Source organism: Hippopotamus amphibius, chromosome X, assembly GCF_030028045.1.
Source record: "Hippopotamus amphibius kiboko isolate mHipAmp2 chromosome X, mHipAmp2.hap2, whole genome shotgun sequence".
In the NCBI taxonomy this organism is placed as follows: Eukaryota; Metazoa; Chordata; class Mammalia; order Artiodactyla; family Hippopotamidae; genus Hippopotamus; species Hippopotamus amphibius.
In genome coordinates this window covers 110,936,488-110,957,780 of record NC_080203.1, presented here as the reverse complement: position 1 = coordinate 110,957,780, position 21,293 = coordinate 110,936,488, and the positions used below count along the sequence as shown (strand labels likewise).

The following is a 21,293-nucleotide window of genomic DNA, read 5'->3' as shown; positions in this document are numbered from 1 at the left end:
GAACCCAGAGGTAAACCCACGCACATATGGGCACCTTATCTTTGACAAAGGAGGCAATATACAATGGAAGAAAAGACAGCCCCTTCAATAAGTGGTGCTGGGAAAATTGGACAGCTACATGTCAAAGAATGAAATTAGACACTTCCTAACACCATGCACAAAAATAAACTACAAATGGATTCAAGACCTACATGTAAGGCCAGACACTATCAAACTCCTAGAGGAAAACATAGGCAGAACACTCTATGACATACATCAAAGCAAGATCCTTTTTGACCCACCTCCTAGAATCATGGAAATAAAATCAAGAATAAACAAATAGGACCTAATAAAACTTAAAAAGCTTTTGCACAATGAAAGAAAAGAAACCATAAACAAAACAAGAAGACAACCCTTAGAATGGGAGAAAATACTTGCCAACGAAGCAACGGACAGAGGATTAATCTGCAAAATATATAAGCAGCTCATGCAGCTTAATACCAAAAAAACAAATAACCCAATCCACACATGGGTGGAAGACCTAAATAGACATTCCTCCAAAGAAGACATGCAGATAGCTAACAAACACATGAAAAGATGCTCAACATCACTAATCATTAGAGAAATGCATGTCAAAGCCATAATGAGGTATCACCTCACTCTGGTCAGAATGGCCATCATCAAAAAATCTAGAAACAGCAAATGTTGGAGAGGGTGTGGAGAAAAGGGAACTCTCCTGCACTGTTGGTGGGAATGTAAGTTGGTACAGCCACTATGGAAAACAGTTTGGAGGTTCTTTAAAAAACCAAAAATAGAACTACCATATGATCCAGTAATCCCACTCCTGGGCATATACCCAGAGAAACCCATAATCCAAAAAGAAACATGTACCATAATGTTTATTGCAGCACTATTTACAATAGCCAGGACATGGAAGCAACCTAAATGCCCATCAACGAATGGATAAAGAAGATGTGGCACATATATACAATGGAATATTACTCAGCCATAAAAAGGAATGAAATGGAGCTATATGTAATGAGGTGGATGGACCTAGAGACTGTCATACAGAGCGAAGTAAGCCAAAAAGAGGAAAACAAATACTGTATGCTAACTCATATATATGGAATCTAAAAAATGGTACTGATGAACCTAGTGACAGGGCAAGAGTAAGGATGCAGATATAGAGATTGGACTGGAGGACATGGGGTTGGGGGGGGGCGAAGGGGAAGCTGGGATGAAGTGAGAGAGGAGCATAGACATATATACACTACCAACTGTAAAACAGATAGCTAGTGGGAAGTTGCTGTATAACAAAGGGAGATTAACTTGATGATGGGTGATGCCTTAGAGGGCCAGGACAGGGAGGGTAGGAGGGAGTCGCGGGAGGGAGTGGATATGGGGATATATGTATAAATACAGCTGATTCACTTTGGTGTACCTCAAAAACTGGTACAAGAGTGTAAAGCAATTATATTCCAATAAAGAGTTTAAAAAACAAAACAAACAAACAAAAAAACAAGCTCTCATTCATGGTGATCTATCTACCTACCTACCTACCTCTCTTATCTCCCTACTGCTGCATCTAAAGAGGCCTTCACATCAACAGCAGCTCTTTCTGGCAATAATATGAGACAAGTTTAACTGAATTTCAAAATGTATGAGCAAAACTTCACTCCCAGAAAGAGTGTTCTATTCATATTGAGCCTTTCTATAAAAATGAAATGTTTTAATGTAGAGAACAGAATTGGAAGAGGTCTATATTTGCAGTAGGATAAGGAGATTAAATATAAAGAGCTGTATGATTTATCTCTTTTATGAGGTGCTGCTGGAAAGGAGATTAAGCTTTTAAAAAGTGGTGACCTTGATATAAATTCCATATTTAACCAGTGGTGAAAATATTATGAATAATGAAGAGGATATGGAAGAACAGCAGGCATAAGTGTGAAGATTCAAGAGATGCAGTGAGGTTGACAATCTAAGGGGTTAAACCATCAGAGCGGAAAATGGTAACAGCAATAAAACATGTAACAGTTTGTCCATTACAACCTGTTTTTATAGCAGGATGTTATTTACTTCTCACAACAACTCTATGAGGTTCAGTATCCTTATAATTTTATGACCAGGTAACTGAAGTTCAGGGAAGGTAAGTTATTTTTGTCCATGATCACACAGCTTGTTAGTGGATTCTTTTGCCCTTGCAAATGTCCTCTTCTTTTTGTATTCTATATCACATTTTGATAAAGTTGCGACCCATTCATATTTTGTTTCTAACTTTTAATCATATCTCTAATACCACTCCATGGCATTACATTCTGCCAACTGGAGTGTAAAGTATTTTATTCCTGCATTCTCTGTTGACAAGAATCTGTAGCATAATTGTCACATTCTAACCATATTTATATTTACAAAGAAATATAAATCATTAGCCCATTTTCTTTTTTCTGAAAATGGCCTGTTTTCACCAAGTAAAGTTATTAGATTTCTGGTATTTAAACCATTTGTTCTTTTAGTGAATTGTAGTTGATTCAGATTAATGGCTCTTCTTTCTAGTCAGAAAAATCTAAAAATTGTAGTTGACTGGAATTGATACTAAAATTGCCTAAAAAGTATTGAAAAGAAACCAACTGTGAAATGTGCATAAATTATATAGAGTAAAAACGTCTCTTTTCAAAAACAACTAATTCTGCCTTTAAATTAAATTAACTCACAGTTTAATTCTGTTCTCCCACCACCCCTTGTTTTCAATATACAAATAAAAGGCTTTCATCATAGATAGGAAAATGCAAAAGCAGCTTAATTTATTAAATGCACCATGTTTAAAGAGTGTTATATGAAATATTTGCAAATGTAGAGATATAATGTGTTTACCTCTTTTTTTTAACCTCCTGGGAGACTTTTAGGAATTTTTGTATAATGTAGGTTAAGCACTCGGATATTTGTTTCCTAAACTACTGTATTGGCCAGAATCTAGTCAGCTAAAGCAAATTCTTTATAAGCAGTTCAGTAGGAAGATTCTAATATGGAAAGTAGCTTATAAATATGTTAGAAGAGCTGAAATGGCAGGACATAGGCAGGCCAGGGGTTAGCAGCTACCCCTGTGTCTGAAGGGAAGAAGAGAGGAAGGAAGTAGTGTTTCTAGACCCAGAAGCTGAAACAACAGATTCTCTCTTGGAAAAATCAAACCTGGAAGTCAGTTGGCAGGAGAGCCTGGGCAATGGAAGACATATTTATGGGATAAAGTGGTAAACAAGGCAGATAAGACTTCCTTTCTCATGGTGTTGACACTGTATGGAAGAGAAAATATATACCTATATAAAGAAAATCAGGAAAATATAAATTGTGATAATTGATAAATATAAAATAGAATGGTATACTAAAGAATTATAAGCCTTTTTGTTTTCATAGGTTTTCTGTATTAATTTGATTTTATTCAAAGTTGCATTGAGATAATATTTACCGTAATTTTTGAGTTTTTAGCACGCCCTCACTGGCATCACACTAGTTCCTTTGGGATAAGACTGATGTTTCAAAGGACTTCTAGCTGTTTTGCTTGAGCAACTAGGTGAATGGTGTGGTTATCAGTGAGCTAGATGAGACTAGGGTAAGAATAGATTTGAGGGTAGAAGTTAAAGATTTATTTGTGAGTCATGTTAGATCTAAAGTAATTTTTTAGATTTCAGTTGAGTATGATAGGCAACTAGATGTATAAGTCTAGAGTTCAAATAGAGTTGAGAGCTGGAGATACAAATAGAGGAGACAATGTAGAGTTGGTATTTAAAATGAGAGGGTTGAATGAGATTATATAGAGGGAGATTAAATGAGATAATGCATATAAAGTTTTTTTAATATTAATTTTATTGAGATATAATTCACATATCGTAAGTTTCCCCCATGTAAAGTGTAAAATTTAATTTTTATTGTGGTAAAATATACATAACAAAATTTACCATTTTAACCACTTTTAATTGTACAATTTAGTGGCATTACTTACATTCACAGTGTTGCTCAGTCATCACCACTATCCATTTCTAGATATTTTTCATAATCCCAAACAGAAACTCTGTACCCATTAAACAGTAGTTTCGCATTCCTCCCTTTCCTCCCAGCCCAGGGTAAGTGCTATTCTAATTTTATGTGTAAGAATTTGCCTATTCTAGGTATATTATATAAATGGAGTCATACAATATTTGTCCTCTTGTGTCTTGACTTATTTCACTTAACATAATGTTTTCAGTCTTCATGTTGTAACATGTATCAGAATTTCATTCTTTAAAAGTCGAAATAATATTGTATGTATTTACCATGTTTTGTTTATTCCTTCATCTTTTGGTGGACATTTGAGTTGTTTCACCTTTTGCTTATTGTGAGTAATGCTGTTATGAACATTGTTGTACAAGTGTCTGTATATGTTCTTTAAGGTATATAACCAGGAGTGGAATTGCTGAATCATGTAGTAATTCTGTGTTTAACTTTTTGGAGAGCCTCCAAAGTGGTTTTCCATAGCAGCTGCACCGTTTTGCCTTCCTACCAGCAATGCACAAGGGTTCCAGCTTCTCCATATCTTCACCAAAATTTATTTTCCTTTTTTTTAATAGCTATCCTAATGGATGTGAAGTAGTATTGTATAAAGCTTTTTGCACAATGTTCTTTCCCCCACCATTTCTTCACAGTAGAATATGTGTCATAAAACCAAATACTTTGTATATTCACTGCTTTATCCCCAGCTGGGCCAAGCACAGTCTTGGTCGATAAATATGTATTGACTGAATGAATGAATTTTAAATGCTCAATAAGTGATATTTAATTTACTCTTCTAATAAATGATAGTTAATATATTCATTCCTATATTGTGTTGAGTGTCCCTTGCTGGGCTTAATGGTTTTGTTTTGTTTCTATGAAATGACATGCCTTTGCTATGAGAAGTTGAAGAGGCAATATGTCGAATTTACATAGAGTGAAACTACCTCAAACCATAACAGGAGAAAAGGAGGTGAAAGAATTGAAAAATATGACATTAGAAAGTGATGGAAAAGCAAGCAAAATCTCACTTATCATCTTCAAATTGGAGCACTAAGTTGGTGCTATGAACATGTAAATTCAAGGAGGTGGCTGCAGTCTCTTCCCAAGGAGCGTTTCTGTCTTCCATTTGCATTTTCCCTAAGTCTTTCTTGAGTAAGGAATAGTTTTCCTAGATACAGACACACTGTTCTGTCTTCTTTGTGTCTAGAAGTTGGGCCACTTTCTAAATATGATGAGTTCAAACAAGTTACTCTTTACATGAAAATTCTGATTGTGAATTTTGGTAAACATTGTGTCTTCAAAATTACACCAGTCTCCAGAGTCTGGAAATATGCACCTCTGTCAATTTTACGGAATGTGTTCAGTTTTTGTCTCCTATATGTAGTTAAGTATATGATATAAATGCCCATTATCATTAAGTTTATATACCATCTTTGCAGTTAATTTTACTTATCACTTATATTTTTATTTTAAAGTCAAGGATACCAAAGCTATTATCAGGAAAATACTGACCCACAAAGTAAAAATGAATAAAACATATGTCATTATTATATTCAAAAATATTTAGAGAAGTATTAGTAGAAAAAAAATCACTGATTTATAGCAGCTGTTTGCTGACGTTGTCCACATTTGATTTACATACAGTAGGGGAAAAAGTATTGATGTGTTTTTAAATTTCAAAAAATTAATATAACTGAAAAATCTATTTGTACATGGGTAAATTTCAGCAAACTCTGGTAGTTCTGTATCTTCTTTAAAGATCGGTATAGATTTTGTTTTACTCCGTTGGAAGTTTCCCTGGAATTTTCATCATAAAATGAGGGGTGGGGTGCAGGATTAGCCACGTGTCTGCATCCTGTGTCACCTCTTTTCCACAACAGTCTAGGAGCAAGATTTAATAGTACAAGAACTATTACAATCACGTTAGAAAAAACTGCCTGTGTGATGCTTGGAGAGAAAAAAGTGATTTGCAAGTGACCAAAATGTGGCTCGCACATTTATCCTCCTGTGGCCTTATCTTTTTTTTAAATTTTCTTTCAGGTTTATTGAGACATGATTGACATATAGCATTGTGTAAGTTGAAGATCTGCAACATAATTTGATATACAGACAGACTGTGAAATAATTATCACAATATGATTAGTTACATCCATCACTTCACATAGTTAACTTCTTATCTTTTTTCTTCCTTTTTTTTTCTGTTGTGAGAATGTCTGGAATCTGCTGTCTTAGCAATTTTCAAGTATACAATACAGTATTGGTTTTTTTAATTTTGATTTTTAAAAATTTTTATTGTAGTATAGTCACTTTACGATGTTGTGTTAGTTTCTATTGTACATCAAAGTGAATCAACTGTATGTATACATATATCCACTCTTTTTTGGATTTCCTTACCATTTAGGTCACCACAGTGCATTGAATAGAGTTCCCTTGCTATACAGTAGGTTCTCATTAGTTATCTATTTTATACGTACTATCAATAGTGTATATACATCAATCCCAATCTCCCAATTTATCCCACCCCCTCTTTACCTCTTGGTATCCATACGTTTGTTCTCTGTGCCTGTGACTCTATTTCTGCTTTGTAAATAAGATCATCTATACTAATTTTTTTCAAATTCCACATATATGCATTAATATATTTGTTTTTCTCTCTCTGACTTCACTCTGTATGGCAGTCTTTAGGCCATCCACGTCTCTACAAATGACCCAATTTCATTCCTTTTTATGGCTGAGTAATATTCCATTGTCTATATGTGTCACATCTTTTTCTTTAATAACTTTTGTTGAGATACAGTTAACAGACAATAAACAGCATATATTTAGAGTGTACAATTTGGTATCCCAATCTTCCAGTTCATTCCCCCTCAACCCTCCCTGCTTTCCCCGCTTGGTGTCCATGTGTTTGTTCTCTACACCTGTGTCTTTATTTCTGCCTTGCATTTCCTCTTTCATAGTTGTTAGCATTTGCCTTATGTATTGAGGTACTCCTATATTGGGTTCATATATATTTATAATTATTATCTACTCTTCTTGGACAGATGCCTTGATCTTTATGTAATATCCTTTCTTGTCTCTTGTAACGTTTTTTATTTTAAAGTCTATTTTATCTGATATGAGTATTGCTACTCCAGCTTTCTTTTGATTTTCATTTGCATGGAATATCTTTTTCCATCCCCTCACTTTCCGTCTGTATGTGTCCCTAGGTCTGAAGTGGATCTTTTTGAGACAGCATATATATGGGTCTTGTTTTTGTATCCATTCAGCTAGTCTGTGTCTTCTGGTTGGTGCATTTAGTCCATTTACATTCAAGGTAATCACCGATATGTATGTTCCTATTACCATTTTCTTAATTGTTTTGTTTTTGTTTTGTAGGTCCTTCTCTTCTCTTATGTTTCCCGCGTAGAGAAGTTCCTTTAGCATTTGTTGTAAGGCTGGTTTGGTGGTGCTGAATTCTCTTAGCTGTTGCTTGTCTGTAAAGCTTTTGATTTCTCCGTCGAATCTGAATGAGATCCTTTCTGGGTAGAGTATTCTTGGCTGTAGGTTCTTCCCTTTCGTCACTTGAAATATATCGTGCCACTCCCTTCTGGCTTGCAGAGTTTCTGCTGAGAAATCAGCTGTTAACCTGATGGGAGTTCCCTTGTGTGTTATTTGTCGTTTTTCCCTTGTTGCTTTTAATAACTTTTCTCTGTCTTTAATTTTTGTCAGCTTGACTACTATATGTCTAGGCATCTTTCTCCTTGGGTTTATCCTGCCTGGGACTCTCTGTGCTTCCTGGACTTGGGGAGCTATTTCCTTTCCCATGTTAGGGAAGTTTTCAACTATACTCTCTTCCAATATTTTCTCAGGTCCTTTCTCTCTCTCGTCTCCTTCTGGGACCCCTATAATGCGAATGTTGGTGCGTTTAACATTGTCCCAGAGGTCTTTTAGGCTGTCTTCAGTTCTTTTCATTGTTTTTTCTTTATTCTTTTCCACATCAGTGATTATCACCATTCTGTCTTCCAGGTCACTTATTCGCCCTTCTGCCTCTGTTAATCTGCTATTGGTTCCTTTAGTGTATTTTTCATTTCCATTATTGTGTTGCATATCTCTGTTTGCTCTTTAATTCTTCTAGGTCTTTGGTAAACTTTTCGATCTTTGCATCCAGTCTTTTTTCAAAGTCCTGGATCATCTTCACCATCATTATTCTGAATTCTTTTTCTGTAAGGATGCCTATCTCCTCTTCATTGAGTTGTTTTTCTGGGGCTTTATCCTGTCCCTTCATCTGGTACAAAGTCCTCTGCTTTTTCATTTTCTCTCTCTTTCTGTGGCTGTGATTTTCATTTCTGCAAGACGAAATACTGCTGCTACTGCTTGATACTGCTGTCTGCCCTCTTTTGGAGGAAGCTATCTAGGAGCCTCCTGTGTGCTTCCTGATGGGAGGGACTGATGGTGGGTAGGCCTGGGTGGGTGGAGCTCAGTAAAACTTTAATCTGCTTGTCTGCTAATGGGTAGGGGTATGTTCACACCTTGATGGTTGTTTGGCCTGAGGCCACCTAGCAGTGGAGCCCACAGGCTCTTTTGTCGGGCTAATGGTGGACTCTGGGAGGGCTCAAACCAATAAGCACTTCCCAAAGCCCCTGCTGCCAGTGCCCCTGCCTCCTCAGTGAGCCACAGCTGCCCCCCACCTCTGCAGGCAACCCTCCAACACCAGCAGGTAGGTCTGGTTCAGTCTCCTATGGGGTCACTGCTCCTTCCCCCCGGGTCCTGGTGAGCATACTTTTTTGTGTGCCCTCCAAGAGTGGAGTCTCTGTTTCCACCAGTCCTGTGGAGGTCCTGCAATCAAATCCCGCTGGCTTTCAGGGTCTGATTCTCTGGGGATTCCTCCTCCCATTGCTGGAGTCCCAGGTTGGGAAGCCTGACATGGGGCTCAGAACCCTCACTTTAGTGGGTGGACTTCTGCAGTATAACTGTTCTCCAGTTTGTGCGTCACCCCCCCAGCATTTATGGGATTTGATTGTAACGCGATTGCACCCCTCCTGCCGTCTCATTGTGGCTTCTCCTTTGTCTCTGGAGGTGGGGTGTTTTTTTTTGGTGAGTTCCAATGTCTTTCTGTTGATGATTGTTCAGCAGTTAGTTTTAATTCCGTTGCTCTTACAAGAGGGAGTGAGCGCACATCCTCCTACTCTGCCATCTTAATCCCCTTCCTTGTCACATCTTCTTTATCCATTCATCTGTCATTGGACATTTAGGTTGCTTCCATGTCCTGGCTATTGTGAATAGTGGTGCAGTGAATGCTGGGGTGCATGTGTCTTTCTGAATTATGGTTTTCTCTGCATATGTGCCCATTAGTGGGATATCGTTCAAATTAAGAAGGTCAACTAAGCTAAAAAGAAGATCTGTTGTACGCATGTGGGAAGAGATAATCAGGTGATTGGAAGTTTTATTCATTGCCAGGAAATCTTTACAGCTGTGTTATAATTTTTGCCTGGCCTGGAAGAAAGATTTGCTTGCCACATCCACTGTCAAGAAGCATACAGGGAGCGGAAGTAATAAGTAGTATAGTGAGATGTAAGTGAGGGTTGTTAAGAGGGATTACACAAAAAATAAATGTAAATCAGAACTTTGTTCGTTCATTCATTTATTCATTTAACAAATGTTTATCGAGAGTGGCTGTTGTATGCCTGGCACTGTATGAGACACTTAGGGAAATGGTTAGGCTTCTTAAGTCCTTATTCTCCATTGGCCATCACTGAACAAATTCCTGTAATGGATTATTCTCCATGTGTCAGGAGAAACTGGCGTGTTCAGAAAGGGAGAAAGAGATTAAGAGATTTTTTTGAAAAGTGCCTGAATCGTATAAAAGTTAAGTGTAGAATAACCACATGACTCAACATTTCCACTTCTACATGTGCACCCAAAAGTATTGAAAGAAGACAAGCAAATACTTGTAGATGAATGTTCTTAGCAGCATTATTCTTAATAGCCAAAATGTGGAAACAAACCCAAATGTCCATCAGCTTATATACCAAAAAACTAAATATGGTACATCCATACAATAGGCTATCATTCAGCCAAAAAGAGGAACGAAGTACAGATACATAGTGCAACATCAGTGAACCTTGAACACATTATGCTAAGTGAAAGAAACCAGACACAAAAGTCCACATGTTGTATGATTTATTTTATATGAAATATTCTGAATAAACAAAGTCCATAAAAACAGAAAGCAGATTGGTGGTTGTCAAGGAGAAAATGGAGAGTGATTGCTAATGGGTATGGGTTTCCTTTTGGAATGATAAAAATGTCTCAGAACAAGATAGAGGTGATGGCTGTACAACATTTTGAATGTACTAAATGACACTTCACTGTGCACTTTCAAACGGTTAATGTTATGTCATGTGAATTTTACCTTAGTTAAAAAATATATGCTTTTAAGAATTCAGAGTACAGCTAACTCTCTCATTTTATGTATTATGAGAAGAATACATATTAAGAGAGGAGGAAGCAAAATAAGGGAAAACAGGTAATTCCAAATTGTGTTTGTTATGAAGAAAATAAACAGATAAGATGGATAGTGATAGAAGAGGTCAGCCATAGCTTCTCTGAAGAAATTTGTCATTTATATGACCTTGAGCCCACTTCCTGAGCCCCAGTTTCCTTCAGTGACATGTTTGTTTCTTCTTTTGATCTCTCTTTCCCTCCAGAAGAGGTCTGGAAGGAGACCTTGGGGTCTATAGCGGTGAAGTTTGAAAGTTCTCGTTCCCAAGAATAACTCAGACAGAGAAACACTAGACTAGAATTTCACACACAAAGGCATCCCCAAGTTTAATATTCTAGGAATACTAGGCTAGAAAAATTAAAATGATAAAATTATATTATTCACTTTCCATCAAAAAAGAGGGAGATAATTATTTTGAATTTATAGTTAGCAGAAAATTAAGGATGAAGATGAACTTACAGGTTAAATTATTAAAAAAGAATTTTGAACAAGAAGGCAATAAATTGGCATTTTTAGGTCTCATCAGTTGCTCAGTGTTCTTACTCTAATCTTTTCACAAGGGCTGATTTCAACCACAGTTAAATCAATAGGTCCTCCAGAGCTCTTTTGAAAAGAAAACCTAATCCAAACAAATTTCGCATTTAGTGTCAGTAGCTGTAAGCATAGTGTGTGTGAGAAAGATAAGAGAGAAGGGCCACAGGCATAGCTTCAGGCATCACCATAAGGACTGATAGAAAAAAAAAATTACAGACAGAAAAATTGGAAGGCTTTAAGATTAGAAATAAACTATCAAAGTATATTTAAGGCTTAACAAACTGTAAGATGTTCCCTCCACAATCTAACCCTGACATTTTTGATTCCCAGCATTTTATTTTCACAAAGAATGGTTAAACAGTACAGTTGAATTTATGGTTAAGGAGCCATCTTCCAAACAGTTGAGTTCTGCCCCATACTGTAGTAACTGAACTTCCATATCTTCCATCCCTCTGTGCTGCTTTTCCGTGCCCAAATGTTTGTAACACTTCAGAAATACTCTATGCTTTTGTTTTCACACACACAAAAATTATGTACAAAAGATTATGACTTGAAAAAAGACCACTGAATGTTAGAGTCAACGATATAAAACACAGAAGCCTAAAACAACTTAATCCTTAAAAAACATTGATCAAATCCCTGTCTTTCTCAGCACTTCAGAAAGTGGGAAGAGATTTCCAAACGTGATGGAAATATTATTTCCCCTAGGGACCAGGAAATTAACATAACATACAGGTCAAGTGTTTAGAGGACATATTTAACAATCATGTTACTGGTAATTCTGTTAGAGTGGGGAAAGACACTGAATACTATACATTATCATGCATAGGGGGTGTGATTACAGAATAATTGAAACTGTGCTACCCTTAGGTATGGCATAACATGGCTTTTATTATACTCTATAGGTAATCAGGTAATACACAAAATTTCTCTTCCCACACATAGTTTTTCTTTCTTACCTCCTGCGTGCACTACCCAAATTTCTACACCTCGATCTGTAGCTGCGCAATGTTGTCATCCTTTAAAAGATAAATTTTAAAGTCTCTGGTAGCTCCCATGCATGCCAATTCAGCATCTTCCGCTATTTCAAGGTAGCACACCACTAAGGAACCTGTGGAGAACTTCAGTATACTGTATGGGCTTCCAGAGACTGTACTTACAGAAAATATTTCAATTTTATTTTTTGTGTCATAGATTTAGTTCTTGACTATGTCCAAAAATATTTGTTAATCCCCCATATTTGCACTGGATTTAAGGCCAGACTTCTGTCTCCCTTACAAGACAGGGCCCTAAGCCAGTCCTTTTGGAAGCCATTCCTTTTACAAGTATGTATATATATGTAGAAACTGTGTAGTAGAAAGAGGTGAAGAAACCATGATATTTCTTCAATACCTGCTGCTTGTTGCATTTTATTCCTTATTAGATGTTTGGGAGTTTAAGGACTTAACTTTTCAAAGAAATCCATGTTAGAGTGTGTTCTGCCTTTCTCCAGTAGGCATTTATTCTAGAATGTAAAATAATATAAAATTGGGGCTAAGTGTAGGTAACTTTCTTTTGTTTTAAACAATGTGCATATAGTTTATGTGTACTAACCCAGCACTACTTATCTTCAGTAGTGTACAGAAGAGACCAGTGAATTAGAAATTAGGAGGTGTGAGTTCTAATCCCATATCTGCCACCAATTAGTAGAACTGATTTTGCTGTAACCTCAAGAGATTGAAAGAAAACTCTCTCTCAGTTGTTTGTACAGTACATTTTGTGTACTTGGTGTGTCCTGCAGAGTTACCCTTGCCAGAGAAAACTAGGTTTTGAAAAAATTTCACATTAATATAATTTCTTCACTGGAAAAGATGAGTATTGACTCTCAATTATGAACAACTGTTTTGTCCGCATACGTGTAATATCCTGTCTCTCTCTACCTGTTTTATAAACATTGGAATCAGCAATCACGACTTAACTTTTGCCTAGATTGCAGCTCATCTGTTAAACAATAGATGCTGAGTAGATATGTGCTGATGATTTTTACCGTAAATCCTGGAGGAGCGTTCTTTCCCCATTTACCCCATTCCACCGTATTTTCCTGACTGCAGAGAGCCACAGTGCCATAGCAGTCATGCTGCAAATTTAATGATGGCGGATGGGACTCTTTACTTTGAGACTGTGTAATTCCCCTCAGGGGGATCATATGTTTATTAATGTGTCACAAGTTGCTTGCTTCCTGTTACCTTTTCTCAGTAAATAGGACTGTAGCATTTGTTTGCTGCTGCTTTATTTTTAGCTTTTTAAATCACCTCCTGATGAACAGAAACAGTAAACAAGTATTAAAACATTGAAAGTAATTTGAAAATAGTGCTATCCTGGGGAGTCTGGAATTCCAGACATTAGCAAACAGTGGTAAATCAGCAGTCACCTCACAAAGCTGGGGAATAAAAGACAGGAAAATAAGAACATCTAAGTGTGCTTGCTCATCTGGAGCCACTTTCTGAAAATTAGGGATCAGTTGCATTTATAGTAGAGCAGGAGGGGGTGGCTAAGGTAAAGAGTCATATTTTTCATAAACTTTTCTCTTTCTTGTCCAGCCCAATCACGTATCCCTGCACTTATCTGGATTCTTATGCTTCACAATAATTAAACACACAGAACTGAAGGCATTGCCATGGTGATATTGTCTATCTAACCTGCCTTGTAAACAAACACTGTTTAGCCCTACTGCAAAATAGAAATATAAAAGAAGTAGGAAAAAGGGATGCAGTACTGATAATAAGCTCTAATACTTACTGAGTGCTCACTAAAAGACTGACACTGTTTTAACATGCTTGATTCCCACAGCAACCTATGAGGTCTTTAGTATTATTTTCTCCTTGTACAAATGAGGAAATGGAAGCCTAAGGGGTCAAGTAACTTTCCATAATTTCAAAAGTAATGAGTGATTGGGCTGGAATCTGAACCTCTGTAGTTGAGCTTTAGAGATCTTACTTTTAACCCAACTGCCTGTAGAAAAAAAAAGAGAGAGAGATAAAAGAGAAAAAAAGGCCTGATATTTGATACAAGGAGGTGTGGGGAAACTGACAACAGTATAAGTTTGAGGAGAAAGAAAACCTAAAACTCTTGAATTTAAAAGATTAATGTGAAAGGTTCAAAATTAGAATTCACTGATTTACTTCTTAAAAAGTGTGTTCTTCCAGGACAGGGAGGGTGGGAGGGAGTCGCGGGAGGGAGGGGATATGGGGATATATGTATAAATACAGCTGATTCACTTTGATGTACCTCAAAAGCTGGTACAAGAGTGTAAAGCAATTATATTCCAATAAAGAACTTAAAAAAAAGTTAAAAGTCTGTTCTTTAAGAATTCTAGCGTGTTCTACAAATATCAGTATTTTTTAACACCTTGAATATTTTCTTAAGACACATTTGAAAGCATCCTAAGATAGTTAATAACTTAAGTTTTTTTCCTGAAAAAAAGTTATCTTAAAATGAGCCCAAGAAGAGCATGCTCTAGTCTGTACTGGAGTTAAATTAATAAATAATGCATGAGCAATATTGCTGGCAGACCCAAAGAGGATTTTTTTTCCCTCTTGGGTGTGAAGCTCAAGCTGAAATTTAACACACTTTCCTTTTTCTCAAAGCTGTTTCTTTTTCAGTGTCTTCCATGCTGAAAGATTGACTCTGCCTTTCATATACTCATCTGAAAAACTTCTTTATCATCTTGTATGCCTCTCTCTTTCCTTCGCTCCTTCACTGTCACATTGATTCTATATCTTAAGTATATTTTGAACATGATCCTTCCTTTCTATCTCACTGGGAGACAGAACTCCTTTGTTGGAGTTGCAGTTTTTTTTTTCTTGAATGAATGTAGTTGCTTTCTAATTTGTCTCACTGTATTTAGTCTTCCTTCCAATCCAATGCAATCCAATCCATCTTTCTCACAACAATCAGAAAACTCTTTCCAAAATCCAAATGTCATCATTTCCCAGCATAAAGTCCAAAGTATTTACAGTGGCTTTACAGGACTTGCAGTCCAGCTCCTGTATACCTCTCCAGTCTCAGTTCCTGCTGTTCCTTTATCACTATTTTATAACCCAGCCACACCAAATTATTTCCAGTTCCTCAAGCATGCCAAGTTGTTTCATGCCTTCAAGCCTTTGCACACACTCTTCTCTGAAATAACTTTTCTTAAAATTGCTAAATTCTTATTCATACTTTAAGATAACCAGATATCACAATTTATGAGGTCTTCTTGTTTCTTCTTGGACACTACTGTGGTGGTACATACCCCTTTATACTACTTATCACCTTTAATTTCAACTATTTACTTGTGTATCACTTCTGGAGTGTGAGGGACTGTGGGCAGGGAATGTCTCATCATTCTAGAAAAATCCCTGAGCACATTCTCTCAGGACTTTTTTCAGGCTACTGATTGACCTTTGAATGGTTGATGGTTTCACCTATTAATTATTTTATATACTTGTAGACTATGTATTATATGAAGCTAGAGAAATCTACATTCAGTAGCTCCAAATTCTAATTTTGTGGAAATTTTCTTTTTACCCAATATAAAGCTGAATAACTAACAGTAATGGAAAACTCTGTTTTTCTCCTCTACTCTCAACACTGCTCACACCAGTTATGTGGGGGTTTTCCCACATCAAGCATTTCTTCAACCAGCTGAATGTGCTATGATTCGATTCATTTCATTTCTCACACTGTCTACCTGGACTTAGCGTCAGGTGCCCCACCCATGACACACACACAGTTCAGATGCCAATTGCAAGTCCGCAATATTACCTATGCTTCTGACTGACTGGCTGTAAATCAGAGGTCTGAAGAACCCCCTCCTCATATCCTGTCGTTTGCTAGAATGGATCATAGAACTCAAGAAGTCAGTTTATTACTATTGCTGATTTATTACAAAGGATATTTCAAAGGTTACAGTGAACAACCAGGTGGAAGAGTTGTATAGCACAAGGTATGAGAGAAGAGGCACAGAGCTTCTGTGTGCTCTCCAGGCCTGCCACCATCCCAGCACTGCCAATGCTGAAGCTCGTCAAACCTTTTGGTTTAAGAGTTTTTATAGGGCTAAATCTCCAGTGCCTGCCCCGCTTCCTTTCAGTGGGAGAGGCTGAAAGTTCTAACTCCGATCCTTTGGTCTTTCTGGTGACCAGCCCCATCCTGAGACTATCTAGGAGCTCTGTCCTATAAACTCAGATGTGATCAAAAGGGGCCCCTTATAAATAATACTCAGGAAATAACCCTCAAGAAATTGTAACATCTTTTAGGAGATCTGTGCCAGGAACCTAGAAAAAAGACCAAATATATTCTTTATTATACCACAGCTAACCTAGCTATTTTCTGGCCATTCTCATCATGTCATATTAGCATTTAAAAAAAATAACCCAAGAATCTAAATCAAGTTGCTGCTTAAACATCAAAGCATCTTGACTGAATAAGGAGGAGGACTTGAGGATTGTGGTCCACGTGGACCAATGCAGAGCAAAGAGGAACCAGTATCAGTGAACACCTAGGACAGGCCAAACAGATTTTGATTTAGTATCACATTTAATACTTGGACAGGTGTTGTCTCTGCACACCACTTGATAGTTTCAGAGGTGCTGAATAAGTTGCCTCAAGTTGTAAAGATAGCAGTAAAACTCAAGTCCAGAACTTTGATGGCTGTGTACATATATAAGCCATCGAGCACTTAACGAAAGAGTTCTCTGCAAAACCTTAAATCTGATGTTTTATTTTTATTCTCACTGCCTGGCACAATGCCTGACACATTATCCGTGTTTGTTGACTGTCCAGAGACTAAATTAGCAAACGGGAATTGTGCAGTTTACAGAAAAACTTCCTTTGGTCCGACTTTTCAAAGAGATCTCTGAACATGATTTCTATTTTCATGTATTCCATTATAAACCTGATTTAGGAACCAGCAAAGAGTAAATTGAGATGGTGATTTAATGAATTGATTTTGTAGAATTTGTCTATCAGGATGGCGTTGTCCTTACATAATATATTAGTATGTTTCTCCTGTCTCATAACCTGGACTGCAGATCCCAGTCCAAATGGATATGGGCCTGTAAAGATAGTCATTTAGCAGTACTTTTATCCAAGACTGTTTTCTGCCCAGACTCAATGAAAACCTCTCCTCCTAGCAAGACAATTGAACAACCTTATTCCTGTCTTTCTGTTATGCTTAATAGGTCAGTTACATTCTTCTTCTTCTTTGTTCAGTTTACCAATTTTATTTTGTTTTTAACTAATTTTTATTGGAGTATAGTTTCTTTACAGTGTTGTGGTAGTTCCTGCTGTACAGCAAAGTGAATCAGTTATATCTATCTATCTACTCGTTTATTTATTTATTTTTATTTAATTTTATTTATTTATTTTTATTTTTATTTTTTGGCTGCACCATGCTGCACATGGGATCTTAGTTCCCCAACCAGGGATGGAACCCATGCCCCCTGCATTGGAAGTGTGGAGTCTTAACCACTGGACCACCAGGGAAGTCCCTATCCACTCTTTCTTAGATTCTTCTCCCATATAGGTCATTACAGAGTATTGCATTGAGTTCCCTGTGCTGTACAGTAGGTTCTTATTAGTATTCTATTTTACATATAGTAGCGTATGTATGTCAATCCCAGTTTCCAATTTATCTCCCCCTCTTTCTACCTTGGCAACCACGACTCTATTCTCTATGTCTGTGAGTCTGTTTCTGTTTTGTAGATAGGTTCCTTTGTGCCATATTTTAGATTCCACATATAAGTGATAGCATATGATATTTGTCTTTCTCTGTCTTACTTCACTCAGTATGACAATCTCTAGGTCCATCCCTGTCGCTGCAGATGGCATTATTTCATTCTTTTTTATGGCTAAATATGAGTTTACCAATTTTAGCATAATTATACCCAGGCTTGACTTCTTTTTTGACCTAAATCTTCCTTTATTACTTTTATTTTTCTAGATAACAAAAATCTCGAACAGTTTTTCAGATCAAACCTGTATATAACATAAAACTTTTTTTCCCAGCATACGAAAAATATACAAATGATTTAACAGAACCAAACATTGTTTAGCTGGCTAACAAGATAGATCCCTGTGGAATAAGCCATGATACCATACATTAATTAATCAATAGATTTTTTTAATCCCTCTCTCCCTTTTTGAGTGGAGTAAATACATTGCCTTGGCAACAGTTGCTTTTTGTTCACACCAGGCCACCATATTTATTCTGCTTTGTTACAGAAACTCCACTTACTGTATGAAGGTATCCATCTCACTGACAGTGGGTGAAAATGACACTGGACTCTGCTACAATTCCAAGATGAAGTACTTTGATAAAGCTGAACTTAGCAAAAGCAAGGAAATTTCATGCCGTGACATAGAAGATTTTTTACTACCAACAAGAGAACCTGAAATCCTGTGGTATAAGGTATGGACTATGAATGATTTTATTGCTTATAAATAGATTAATGTGTATCTTATTCTAGGGCAAGTTGGATAAAAACATTTAAATAGGTGTTATATAGGTCAGTTCTGCCTTCCTAAGATACTACAGCAAGTTGTGCTGGTCCCTGTAAGTTTTTAAACCAGTGGCTTTGATAATCCTAGTCCAGTGTAATAAGCTATTGTGTTAATATATATATCTAGTTATGCTGATAATCCTATCAAGTCTATTATAATCTGTGTTGCTAATCTCAGGAACTCAAATACATTAAGCATTCATTTCAAACTCTTCATATAAGCAGTCCAAAATAGAGGATTGACTTGCTTCTGTGATAAAATGGTACAGTAGTTTTATTGAAATATCCTGTTTAATGGAAGAAGCTTTGTGCATATTCTAATCCCTCTTGTATAAAAGCATAAATCTGATAAAAAGTGTATACCATTATAAAAATAATGCTCAATTAGGTTTTTTTCAAAAATCAAAAGAAACTAGGCATAAGCAGAATAATCAGACACTGTTCTTCCTGTCACATCATTGATTTTGACTGAATTTCAAGATTTGAACATATTCTCCAACTTATTTATATCATAAAAGATGCATTTGTTATTGCACATACTCAAGAAAATACAGTGTAGATGCTATGAACATTTGCCTGGAATATTTTATCCATAGTTTAAAGATTCCTAGTGTAGCCTTTGCTTTGTCCGACTAACTGGAAATAGGAATTTAGGGAGCTGGATCTTTTAGTAACTAGGTTCACAAATGTCAGTATACAGAATGTGAGCTCTCAGGATTGATAGCTTATGAATTCAAAACTTATTAGAAATGAAACGGGAAATACATCAATACAGTACAACAGTTTTTAAAGGATTTTTCCAAAATTAGCAATGCCCTTCTCTGAATGACTTAATTTTGATTCTTGGTAATACACAATGGAGTATTCAGAACATCAAGTATTCAGAACATTCAAAAATGTTGAAATATTTTTCTACTTTTCTCTTGGATTTCTATCTTAGACAGTGTTAAATAACCCTTAAATATTAGCCCCTCTATTTCTGTCCCTGTGCTATGAGCTTTACTTTTTATGTTTTTAAATTACATGAGTATTCCTCACATTGATTTTCTGTGGTTTGCCTGCTTTCCACAGAAGATTTCTAAGCAAGCCCTGATGATTTCCTCAAATGGAAGTGGTATTGGGAGTTTGACCCAAGGTCTTCAAGTGCACGTATTTTTCTAATACTCATATGTGTACATTCAGCTTCTAGATATGCAGTTTATTTGTTGTTTACTAATAAGTTGACCTTAAGAGTCATGCACTTTTTCTTACTTTTTGCAAATAGTATCTCAAAATTTGCTGCAACGTTAGAGACTAAACACACACACACACACACACACACACACACACAGAGTCATACACTCAGTTTTTCAAATGGCTGGCCTCATGTTGGTCCTTTAGTCATGTTTCCAGCTCTCCCCAGTCATTGTGACCTTATGCTGTAAAGACCATAATTAGTGAAGTGATGGGTGGAGATGGATTATGTGTAGAATTTAAGTCTTGTAACAATTCAGATTATGTTTTCATAGTCAAGGGAATATATATTGCATATATTTAGTGCATAATTTATGCAAGTATGACAGTTTATGCAACTAATATGTGGATAGGAAGAGTGTATTTTGGACTGACATAACCAGATAATTGTCCCCCAATTATACACAGGCATTGAGACACATAATCAAAATAATGGTCTGCATAAATTTGACTTGGCAATAAATTAAAAAAAATATATTACCTCAATAGTGTTAAAAGGTTTAAAGCTATTTTATCCTCATTCCATTGATTTCAAATCTGGCAAGAGAAAATGGACTTCTGTTTGGCAAAAATTGAAATCTCCTGAGCCAACATTATTATAATCCAAAGCTTAAAGCAGAGACCATAATTCGGTAGACCTATGGGACTATAAAGACTTTGCATATAAACAATGGCCATTTCTTCCATGGATTGTAGAATATATATGCTATGAAAAGACTGAATTATTTCTAAATGCAACATTAAAAGATTTAAAATATTGAATTAAAGCATTTTCTCTATAGAATTACTTCTGCTTTCCAGTAAAAAATTCATTTTATATTTTATGTTATCACTGTCAAGGTGGTTAATTTCATAATCATCAAATGTAGTGTATTTGCTTCTAAAAATGATGTCAGGAGTAATCTTAATAAATGTCCTTTTCTTGTATCTAATAAATCAATATATATCTGATTAAAGAGACACTAATCTTAGATATTATTAAAGTGACTCTTGCTAAAAGTGCTTTTTTCAAATTGAGGTACCAGATTTCCTGGAGATGTGGAGAAGGTTTGAAAATCTTTAGCATTAATTCCAAACTCTAGCACTTTTAAAATCTAACTTTAGAAGCTTTTAGTTTAGTTATCTTAAGTACTTTATTTTTGAGTTACTATATGTACTATAAAAATTTTATGTTCTTCATGTAGGAATGTAGGACAAAAACATGGAGGCCAAGTATTGTATTCAAAAGAGATACCCTGCTTATAAGAGAAGTCAGAGAAGACGACATTGGAAATTATACGTGTGAATTAAAATATGGAGGCTTTGTTGTGAGAAGAACTACTGAACTAACTGTTACAGGTAAGCACAGTCTTCAGTATTTCATTTGCAGGTAATGAAACTAACATTTTAAGTTTCGTTTCTGTGCTGCATATTGATTTTTTTCAAATCTTTGCAATGAAAGAAGTGCTTAACCAAATACTAAGTGGATTCTATAGGTGAAATTTATTCCTCCTTGCTTTCAAATCATGTTATCCTGAAATGCG

General features: G+C 36.1%; 1 protein-coding gene across 1 annotated transcript in view; it reads left to right on the top strand.

Moving 5' to 3' along the window:
* Nucleotides 1-21,293, top strand: part of IL1RAPL1 (interleukin 1 receptor accessory protein like 1) — a 626,403-nt gene that overhangs the window by 76,270 nt on the left and 528,840 nt on the right. The window contains exons 4-5 of the mRNA XM_057717680.1: nucleotides 18,260-18,446; nucleotides 20,955-21,108. Of these exons, the coding sequence (XP_057573663.1) occupies nucleotides 18,260-18,446; nucleotides 20,955-21,108 (341 nt within the window). The remainder of the gene's footprint in view (nucleotides 1-18,259; nucleotides 18,447-20,954; nucleotides 21,109-21,293) is intronic.